The 11,463-nt window shown below is 34.5% G+C and overlaps 1 protein-coding gene across 1 annotated transcript; it reads left to right on the forward strand.

Moving 5' to 3' along the window:
• Positions 1-9,742: 9,742 nt before the first annotated feature.
• LOC149031368 (histone-lysine N-methyltransferase SETMAR-like) lies at positions 9,743-10,370 on the forward strand. The gene is made up of 2 exons (XM_089176254.1): positions 9,743-9,947; positions 10,072-10,370. The coding sequence occupies exons 1-2, from the start codon at positions 9,743-9,745 to the stop codon at positions 10,368-10,370; spliced, it is 504 nt and encodes a 167-aa protein (XP_089032380.1).
• The last annotated feature ends 1,093 nt before the right edge of the window (positions 10,371-11,463 follow it).

Raw genomic sequence — 11,463 nt, forward strand, 5'->3', positions numbered from 1 at the left:
GAATACACGGCTGTCAGAGTTAACTCGAGCGAGGTTAACTTAAAGGTTTAAACAAACATTGTAGTTTTTTTTAAACCACTCGTTTTTTCATTTATAGTATTGTCATCATGAGTGGCTAGGCTGTTTAATAAGTTTTGCGGTTCGATAAAAGAAAGCGTTGCTATTACCCTATATTTTTTTTATGTTAGTACTATCTTCGTATGAACGAATGTGAAGTTTTTATTTCAATCTGTCAATTCATTTTATGTTTACAGGTTATTTAGTATCGACGTGTTACAGTATTTTTTTACGATGAAAAAAATCACTTATCGTGCAGTGATTGAATTTTTATTTTCAGAAGGTTTAAAAGGAAAGGAAATTTATAAACGAATGTTAAAAGTGTATAAGGACTATTTGGCTTTAATAAGTACAGTAGAAAGATGGGTTGCTGAATTTAAGCGTGGTCAAAGAAGCCTTGAAGACAATCCATGTCAAGGACTTCCAAAAAACAGCAACAAAAACCGGAAATCGCAGAAAAAATACAGGATATTGTATTGGAAAATCATCGAGTGACTGAAAGAGATTTTAGTAGAAGCCCTAAGCATCTCATTATGCAGTGGAAGTAATATTTTGACTGAAGTATTGGGTTTCAGAAAGCTGTGTGCACACAATGGGTGCCGCATTCGTTAACAATGGAACAAAATCACATTCGAATGTGACTTTCCCAGCAGCATTTAGAGCGTTTTCAAAAGGATAAAGTGGATTTTAAGCGTCCATTCATCACTATGGATAAGACTAAGGTCTATTACAATGATCTTGAATCAAAACAAGAGGCTAAGGAGTGGTTTGAATCTGGTTCTTTGGCTCCGAAACGAGTTTGTGTCCAAAAATCGGCTAAGAAAGTGTTAGCATCCGTTTATTGGGATGCGAAAGGAATTGTGTTTGTAGATTACTTTGCAAACTGGTAGAGCAATAACAAATTTCTAATATTATAGTAACCTTTTAGACCAGCTGAAGGAAAAAACTCGTTTTGAAAAAAAACCCGGTTTGCAGAAGAAAATAATTCTTTTTTTATCAGGACACTCCACCGTGTCACAAGAGCATTTTGACAATGGATACAATCCATGAATTAAAGTTCGAAATATTTGAGCATCAACGGTATTCACCAGATTTGGTCCTTAGCGACTTTAATCTGTTTTCAGACATAAAAGAAATCATGCGGGGAAAGCGTTTTTCATTAAAAGATGAGTTCATTACAGCTGTGGAAGCGTATTTTTGCAGCCCTTCAAGATTCTACACACTTTAGGGATGGAATTCATTAATTGGAGTCTCGTTAGAACAAGCTAGTCCGGGAGCTAGCAGCGTCGGAAAAATAATAATTTGGGATTAGCTGATTTTTTGATATGTCGTTCTTCTTGATTTTTCGGTTAGAACCTGCACTACTTGGTTGGCCGTAGGTCTTACGTTTACTACTGCGCATCCTACCTGTACAGGTAATAATCCTAGATTTTAAAAGAATGTTGAGAAGCCTTATTTTCTATTTATTGGACTTTTTTAGATAGATTTATCAAACATAAATTTTTTATTGCTATGCACTTTTCTCATTGCTAAATATCTGCCATATGCAATTTTTCTTTTTTTTAAATAAAAAATTAAAAGTATCTTGGTATCCATGTAATTTTATTATTATTTTATTTAAGTATACAGAAACCTAAAATTAATTTGCCAAGTGTTTATTCGCTTGTTAAACCTAGAATAAGAACAACAAACTTATGAAAAGTATTGCAGTATAATGCTATAGTTAGAGAGAGACAGTTCAGAGTGCAAAAGAGATAGACAGCTACGGTGGTGCAACTGACAAGTTTACAAGATGTTTTTCAGTACCACAAATCTTTTGTAGACGATAAACTTTATATTTGTTATTTTTTATAATATTCAATTTCTGTGAAACAGAACGTGCGATAAGCCTATGAAATTAAATATCATATAATACGATAGGCAGCAGATATAAGGTATTTTTTACGTATAGATTAAGAAATTCCAAAGGGCCATAAATTCCCAAACTATCTCAATGATCAAAGGAACATATGGTGCGATGAAAACCCTTTTATATAGTGTCGGGACCCTTTGAAGAATTTCAGATTCCTATGCAAACATATGCGATATACCATAAGAAAAGTAACATTCCGATATTTTAGATCATGCTTCTTTATGCATTGTTTCCCTTTTCCAGAAACATAAGATTTTCCTTCGGGAGATCCTGATGGGTGGACCCTTCTACTATTGGCCAATAAGTCCCATTTAATGGTTCATTCTGGTTTCTACGCCGAAAAAAAGGCTATTTTCACGATTTTTTTTTAGGCTTTGTAGAATACATATACATATGAAAGTTTTTGAGTATGATAGATACACTCTAGAAGTACAATAAAAAAATTTTTTTTTATTGTTTTTAACGTTTTTTGACATCCAAAATGGTTGACAAACGTGAACCCGTCAAAAAAAGGTATGCTGTTGGCGGGCATCGAAATTTGAGAACGGGTGGTCTTAAACAAAAAAATTAAACAGTTTTAAATTTAGTATGACAATGGCTATCGGGTATGCTAAAACTATCAATTTTTATGAAAGCAAAAACAAAATGACAGCCATTTTTTAGAAAAAAAAAATTGTTGCTTTTTTTTGTAGTTTTTTGAACAAAAAAAAATAGTAAAAATTAATATTTTGACTTGGTTGTAGCATGCGAGACAGCCATTCATGTGTAGAGTATGTGGTTAAAATTTCAGAAGGATCGGTCGAGTAGTTTCGGAGATATCATGCCCGCCAACCGAAAAAACATTGTTTCGAGAAAAACGCGTTTAAAGTTTCTTTTAACAAATTTTTAAAAAAGTCTGATTCTACCTTATTCTGCGATGCCGGCACCATACAGTATGCCTTCTGCTTCTTCAAAATACTCATTTTCTTCAACTCTAACCTTTTTTTCGTTGTGTCCTGGCCTCTTTTAAAGATTCTCCGCTCAAACGATTGGCTGAACGCACACGCGTGTTGTCGCGGTGACTAGCGTAATTGACTGCGATAGGGCCAAGTTTTATCTCCAAAACGTGCATTATTTTTAGTATTGGATCAAAACCTTCGTTAAATATACAAGCTGCCAATTGACAAGCTATTTCCACAATTTTTTTACCATTAAATAGATGTTTAGGAACTATAGCCCAAACGCATTTCTTGAAGCACTCATTATTATTTTAAGTGTTGCCACCTAAACATCATTTCAAGCAATTCTGGTTTTGTCAGTTATTACCCGTACACTGGCTTTAGTACCTCTTGGACATCTTTAGCGAGAGGAGGAGGATGTTTATGAGTATCAAGGGTTTTAGCTTCGCCTCCAGCTTTTTACGATACTTACACCAGTTGCTAGAACAGTATGTATGTTGCGGGTCATCGTCAGTAGAAATTTTGTGATAGCATTTTGCCTAAATTTCCTTTCTTATGTTCTCAATTGAATTTTTATTTCTTTGAACAGCTAACCCATAGTTAGTTGACAATTCCTTCATCAACTTTATAGTCAATCGTTGAGTTTTAATCACTGGAACACTTTTTTTTTAATAACTTTTTTCTCTCTCTCTCTCTCTCTCTCTCTCTCTCTCTCTCTCTCTCTCTCTCTCTCTCTCTCTTTTTTTTTTGCAACTTTCTTCAGTCCTTTTTTTGGCAGCAGGTTTCTTGGCTTCCGCTTGTTTCAAAGCTTTTCTCTTTTGAATCAGTGCTTTTCGTGCTTCATTAGCACGGTTGAAAACTCGTTTATCAACATGTAAAACACACTCTAATTTTTTGATAACAAAATCTTCGCTGTAGAGAAAAACATTTAGCAACATTTGAAAAGTTTTCGTGTCGCCATCGCCGATATAAAAACCATATTTTACGGAGAACTTTTCGAGTGATTAAAGAAACATCTCCACGATACCCATCAACCTCCATCTTTCCGGCACTACCTTCATGGTTTTATCGTACAATGCGTTTTATGCTGTTCGTAACCAGGCAGTTTACTTCCTTCACTTTTTTTTTCCACACTCTCACATCCCTTACAGTAAGTTGACCTTATAGAAACGTCGACAATTTTTCCACTATATTTTAAAAATTAGAGGAGAAACTATTCCAATCAACGAAGAGAATCCTCTTTTGGCCCAAGAGCCGTCGCCAGAAACAGACTGAATATCCTCTGGTTCTCCTCGTTTCTTGTGTTCGAGTTGCTCTTCGGTGACGGCTTTATGCGACACTACGTTAAAAACAGCATTGACCGCGATTAGTATAGAGTCAACGATTCCATAATTTCGAATTTGCCACTCCTCAAAGGTCCCGACACCGCAGAAAAGGTTATAATCGCACCAATATATCTCGATAATTCCTAGGTTTGTTTATGGTTTTATGGCCCTCCTAAACTTTCCTTTTAGTCTCTGCATAGAGTTTTCCTTTCTAAAAAAAAAGAATATAGCGAAAAAAACTGAATACTAGTTTTGTTTTCCTACACCATTCTGAATAATATGCAGAGACATTTCCACTTAAACACCCGTTTATGGTTTGTCTCCTCTCTCTGTAATATCTCTGTGTTTTGGTCGCAAAATAATATACTGAGACTGCTCGGATCGTTCTAAAATTTTTTTGTATGATAATTCTACATATGTCTACTTTCGAAAAATGCAAAAAAAAAAAATTAATTTTTTCAAAATTATAAACCAGAATGAACCCTTAAGAGCTTTCGCGCCCGGAAAGCGAAAGATCCATGGTTGAAACCCGTCGGTCCAGTTTCAAGTCAGCTGTCCAATTTTCTTCACGAATCCCATACAGAGGGCTCAGCCGGGAGTGGGGAAGGTCTGTTTCGTAATATGTTCCACAGTGTTACAACGCCACGAAAAAAAAATTCGGTCATTCGTGAGAAGGATTTGGTCGGGGAGCCCTGGCTGGAGAAGCTCTCAATTGTCTTTTTGAAAAAATTTTAAAAATGTTTTCTAGAAACCTTTCGCAAAATATGGTGATAAAAAAATTTTTTAAAAATCTTTCAAACACCTTTTTAGAAATCTTTTTGCAAGTTTCTGAACGCGGACATTTTTCACCTTGTAAAAAAAATTTTTTTAGAAACCTTTTGAAAGACTTACAGCTTCTCAAGAAATGTTTTAGAAAGATTTTAGAAAGTTTTTATGGTTCTGTGGGTTATTATCTCCTAATAAAATCATACCTAAGTGAGAGGTTTTTCCAAGTTAGCCACAACAGTGCTCTCTCAAAACTATATCTGATAAAAGCAGGAGTGCAACAGGATAGTGTTCTAGGACCAACCCTGTACCAACTATACACTGCACATCTACCTACTATAGATCATGTCGTCACTGCCACATTTGCTGATGACACCGCAGTGTTAGCAGTTAACCCAGATCCGGCTGAAGCAGTCAGATTGCTCCAAAAATCGCTGAACGAGATAGAAAACTGGGCAAAGCTTTGGAAAATAAAAATAAACGAAAGCAAGTCGGTACACGTTTCTTTTACCAACGGGAGGATAACATTTCCGGTGGTCATGATGAATAATAACATAATAGACCAGAAAACAGAAGTTAAATACTTAGGTATGCATCTTGACCAGAGACTAACGTGGAAAAAACAAATTTCAATGAAAAGAAAACAAGCTGAACTGAAATTAATGACAATGTTTTGTCTGCTAGGACCAAAATCTCAACTGACATTACAAATAAACTGATTGTATTCAAAGCGATAATTGTTCCGATTTGGACTTACGGAATCCAACTATGGGGATGTGCCAAACAATCAAATGTAAATATAATACAAAGATTACAAAACAAAACCTTAAGAATATTGACTGCAGCGCCGTGGTACGTCAGTAATAAAACACTCCACTCTGACTTAAACGTCAAAAGTATTATAGAGCAAATTAAAACAATCGCTATGCTATACTTTAGCAGACTAGAAATTCACCCTAATAACCTGGCATCACAGCTGCTGCAAAGTGAACACGAAACTAGAAGATTAAAGAGGAAAAAACTCCTGGACCTCAATGTGTAATTACTTAACGAAGAGGCACTAATAAGTGTCTACTTCGCACACGTGAAATAATAATAAATAATAATAAAATAATAATAATAAATTCAGCACATTTGCTTGTTGACCTAATATACGGTCAGTTGTAAATATATGTACAAAAAAAAAAAAGAATTATATTTCTCCCATTAAATAACATCCTACGATTTTAATGTCTATCTATGACTATTGCCTCCAGCATTCCATTTTTATTGCTTGAATTTGGAAGTGTAGTTTTTATCAGCTATTCCACCCACTGATCATACGGGTAGGTGACCTTTGTTATATATTTATTCGTCTCATTCTCTTGAAACTTAGTTTTTTGAAGGTTTCACTTCTAACACGTGTAATCTGCTGTAGGATTATTGGGTTCTTCTAAATGAAAATAAACAAAAAATATAATTTTAACCAGAAAACTTTTATATTTAAGTGCACAAGGAATGGCACGTCTTTATTGAAGTGCTGTTTCTAATAGACTAAGAAAAAGGATCAAAGGTCCATACATATTAGGTATACGACTCGCTCTCTATATCGGTGACATCTATCGACGTCATCCGAACTCCACAGCATGCAAGCTTATACGTGTTGAAATAAACTATGGTTTTCTAGATAAAAAAGAAGAGAACCAAATAGATTGATTTTCGTTATGAATCTAAGTTATATATTCCTACATCTGCATACATGATTTTTCTTTTTTATTAATTATTTCTTTTTAAATAGTTTAAATATGTTACATTTATATAATTTGGTATATTATGGTATATATAATGTACTATACTGAGCTGTTCTATAAGCTTTACGGTTCGATAAGAAAAACACAATTCTATGGTTTGAAATACATTTTATTATTCAGTATAATTTCCCGGAACATCAATACACTTGTTCCAATGAGACTCCAATTTATGAATTCCATCCCTAAAGTGAGAATTTGGAAGGGCTGCAAAATACGCATCCACAGTTGTTATGACCTCATCATTTGATGAAAAACGCTTTCCACGCATGATTTCTTTTAGGTCTGGAAACAGATTGAAGTCGCTAGGGGCCAAATCTGGTGAATACCGTGGATACTCCAATATTGCGAAGTTTAATTCATGGATTTTAGCCATTGTCAAAATGCTCTTGTGACACGGTGCATTGTCCTGATGAAAAAGGATTTTCTTCATCCGCTAACCGGGTCTTTTTTTCAAAACGAGTTTTTTCGTTTAGCTGGTCTAAATGGTTACAATAATATTCGGAATTTATTGTTTTACCTGTTTGCAAGTAATCCACAAACAAAATTCCTTTCGCATCCCAATAAACTGATGCTAACGCCTTCTTGGCTGATTTCTGGACGAGAACTCGTTTCGGAGCCGAAGAACCAGGTTCCATTCATTAGCCTCTTGTTTGGATTTAGGATCATGGTTATAGACCTTAGTCTTATCAATAGTAATGAATCAACGCACAAAATCCACTTTATTCTTTCAAAAACGTTCTAAATGTTGATGAGAAAGTCGCATTCGAATGTGATTTTGTTTCATTGTTACCGAATGCGGCACCCATTGTGCAAACAGTTTTCTGAAACCCAATACTTCAGTCAAAATAATGCTTATACTACCCAGAGTAGGCCTCTGAGATGCCTAGGGCTTCTAATTAATCTCTTTTAGAAACTCGACGATTTTCCAATACAATATCCTGTATTTTTTCTGCGATTTCCGGTGTTGTTGCTGTTTTTGGAAGTCCTCGACATGGATTGTCTTCAAGGCTTGTACGACCACGCTTAAATTCAGCAACCCATCTTTCTACTGTACTAATTGAAGGCGAAGAGTCCTTATACACTTTTAACATTCGTTTATAAATTTCTTTTCCCTTTAATCCTTCCAAAAATAAAAATTCAATCACTGCACGATACTTGATTTTTTCCATCGTAAAAAAATACTGTAACACGTCGATACTAAATAATTTGTAAACAAAAGAATTAAGAAAAAAAATGGAAAAATAGTTTTAAAGAGCTTTATTTTCTATGATGGTTACACAATTACGGTTACATTCTTACTGTCCGCTGGTTACACTATTGGCAACCTACTTCTGTTACATTATGACTTACTTATACCCGCTGCCAACACCCTGCAGGCTATATATCTTATGCTTACAACAAAGTCGCTGACACATTTCCGTCAGCATTCCAAGTACCCCCGAGTAAGGCACACCGGAATACCGATATACGCAACAGACACCCGATACAATAAGCATAAATTTATCTTTTTGACTAATATTCCAACACAAAGAATGAATTGACAGATTGAAATAAAACTTCACATACGTTCATATGAAGAGTGTACCAACATAAAATAAAAATTAAGGCTAATAGCAACGAACTCTCTCATCGAACCACAAAACTTATTATTCATTTTAGTCACCTTTGATGATAATACAGTTATGGCCTAGATTTCTCGATTAGGAGTCCTCTGGCAATTAGTTGCTAGGGATGAGGAAAAAAGGATTAGAATAAAATTAAACAAACACGTGGTTGAGCCAAAATAAAGATCCAATGCTTTATTGGCTCGTCAGGGAAAAGCCTTGCGGCATAAAAACCCTGGATGATATTAGAATATAACAATGAGAATCCACCACGTGGCGTTACCACGCGGGAAATTACCGTCAATGTGAAACAAATATAATGAAACGATCTCACCTCTCGTCCGCTTCGCTTACGATCCCTCTCACCCTCTCGTAACGACTTGAACTCTCTCGACTTAAACTCTTTTACTTAGCTCTTTGCACTCTCGCCTCTACTTAGATCTCTATTCACAGGCGTCTAGCCAAATAATAGAATGAGAATCCCTTTGAGGTGGTCCAACAGGGAGCGTATATTGGGGAGGTGAGAGGTGGGGATGCGAAAGGTGGTGGTGGCTATCATTAGCATTTTGATAGTCGCTTGAGAGTTATTCGATATTCGTAATGAATATCGAACTAGAATTCTAGACGATAAAATCGGACGCGCGCGGTTTGAATACAATTATTTACCTTACAATCATTTCGGATCGTACATTATTCATAATCAAATCTGTAAGATACTTATGTGTTTCAAAGGTTAATGTCTTTGTGAAATAGTCAGTGATCTGTTTATTTGAAGAATCCCAGCTTAACTTAACCAAATTCAAATTAACGCATTCCCTAACATAGTGTTCTTTTCTTTCGATCATGGGCCTTAATTTATTATTACCATCAAATTTTGCACGTGCTATTGCTGACCTAATATCATTGAACAAACTTATTGGATACCATTTTCTTTTTATTATCTACCCAACTGACTGACTGATTGATACGAAGGCTTGGCATGTTTATATATACATGTATTAGAAGGACCAATTGTAATCAAAATTTCTTAGATGAATTCATTTCCATTTGGTTTGTGTCGAGACACAGTCCTGCAAACACGGAAATTTAGTTATTATGTTCAATCTTGGTTGTAAATTGTATTTTTCGGTTAACAAATTCTTGTTCTACTAAGGAGGAAATATGTCGACAAGAATAGAAGAATTACACTTACGTCAATATATGCTATATTTGTTCGATCAAAGAATAGACTGTTTCGAAGCAGTGAACAAAATTAACGATACTTATGGGGATTTTTTTGACAATATGGAAGTGTTATGCACGGTTTCGCAAGTTTCGAAATGGAAATAGGAATCTTAAAGATTCCCCACAAATGGAAAATTCTGATAAGTTGGAGTTTCTAAAGGAGTTGATCGATTCTAATCCTTATCAAACAATTGAGGAATTATCATTGAAAATGAACTGTACAGATAAAACAATTAGAAATTATCTTCATCGCATGGGAAGAGTGTGCAAGAAAGGAATGTGGGTTCCTGAAGAATTGATGGAGACGGTGCTCGATCAACGGCTTACTATCTGTGCGTCTCTTTTCTCTCGACATAAAGCCGATCCGTTTTTTGGAACGACTGATTATTGGAGATGAGAAGTGGGTGGTATGCAAATATTCTGTACAAGAAAAACAATTTTTTTCTTCGGGAGAAGCATCTGTTTCTACACCTGAACCATCACTAACAATACAGAAGAGACTTTTTTGTGTGTGGAGGGATACTTTTGGAATCATACACTATGAATTGCTCGAACCTGGTCAGACTGTTACAACTGAAACGTATTGCGAACAACTCGAACAAATGAAACATGAGTTAATAAAAAAAGGATCTGATTTGGTCAATGAAATAAGCAGGATCCTTCAACAAGAAAAAGCATGGCGAAACGCGGCAGATGTAGTACAGAAAAATATAACGGAGCTTGGATTGGAACTTTTACCTCATCCACCGTATTAATTAGATCTCTTGTCGTCGCATTACCTTTTCACAATATTAGAAACTAATTTTAGACGTGAGAACTTTAACAATGTTGGAGAAGTGAAAACCTACTTGGAAAAGTTTTTTAACGAAGTAACTGTTTTTAAATATAATATTGAACAACTGCCTTGTTTATGGCGTAATGTGTTAGACGAGGATGGAATTTATTTATAATCATAATATTTATTTTGCTAGCAAAAAAAATTTTTGATTACTTTTTGGTTCCCTTAGTACATGCATTTGCATATATAACTGCGTATTTATCATCTTTCATTTCTATTTTTATATGTGAACAGCTTCAAGAACAGTATATAATGTTAACCAACTGCTATCACGTACACGTGACTTTTTTTACTCCAGCATTAATCTCGCCAGCAATAGAGCGAATTTGGAAAGAAAAACCTGATTATAAGCCAGAAATTACTTTCAGTCACTCATTTAAGAGGAAACCATCAGCTAAAATCGTTCTTTGATCACCATTGTTTACAAAATAGAATAAAGAAGGAGAAAAGCGTAGGACAAAGATCATATCGTAACAATAAAACGGCGAAAATGTTTCGGCGTTTACCTCGACACCTTGGGAATATCAACACTTTGCTACATAGTTCACATTAAAAGTCCAGCCTGAAGCAGGATTACTGTATAAAATAAAAAAGTAATATCATAAATATCTATGAAGGACTGAAAAAGTTGTCTATATTGGGCAATAAACATACTCATGAAAAATATAATAAAATGAACTACACATTTTTTATTATGTATATAAAATATAAATTTTATGACTGCGAGTTCTTATATTCATTAAATTATAAATTAAATTAAACAATATATTTATACAAATAAAATAAAGGGAATAGTTAATTTTAGTTATATTATATGATTTATCGTTAATGGTCAACGTTTCTTTTCATTTTTGGTTTGTTTTTTGTTTGTAATCTGGAAATTGTATATTTGTAGTTACTAATGTCAAAATATATTCCACTGATAAGGGTAGAATTAAATAAGAAATATATATATATATATATACATAAGAAATATAGATATATATGTATAATGCATTTTTACTTTTGTA

Source organism: Polistes dominula, unplaced genomic scaffold (genome assembly GCF_049000335.1).
Source record: "Polistes dominula isolate Pdom_NZ unplaced genomic scaffold, Pdom_raw_medaka contig_680, whole genome shotgun sequence".
NCBI lineage: Eukaryota > Metazoa > Arthropoda > Insecta > Hymenoptera > Vespidae > Polistes > Polistes dominula.

Excerpts from the sequence above, each read along its gene's own strand:
- LOC149031368 (XM_089176254.1), top strand. The coding sequence starts at position 9,743 with ATGGAAAATTCTGATAAGTTGGAGTTTCTAAAGGAGTTGATCGATTCT. Across the intron at positions 9,948-10,071 it reads CGATCAACGGCTTACTATCT|CATCTGTTTCTACACCTGAA; the intron begins GTGCGTCTCTTT and ends CTTCGGGAGAAG.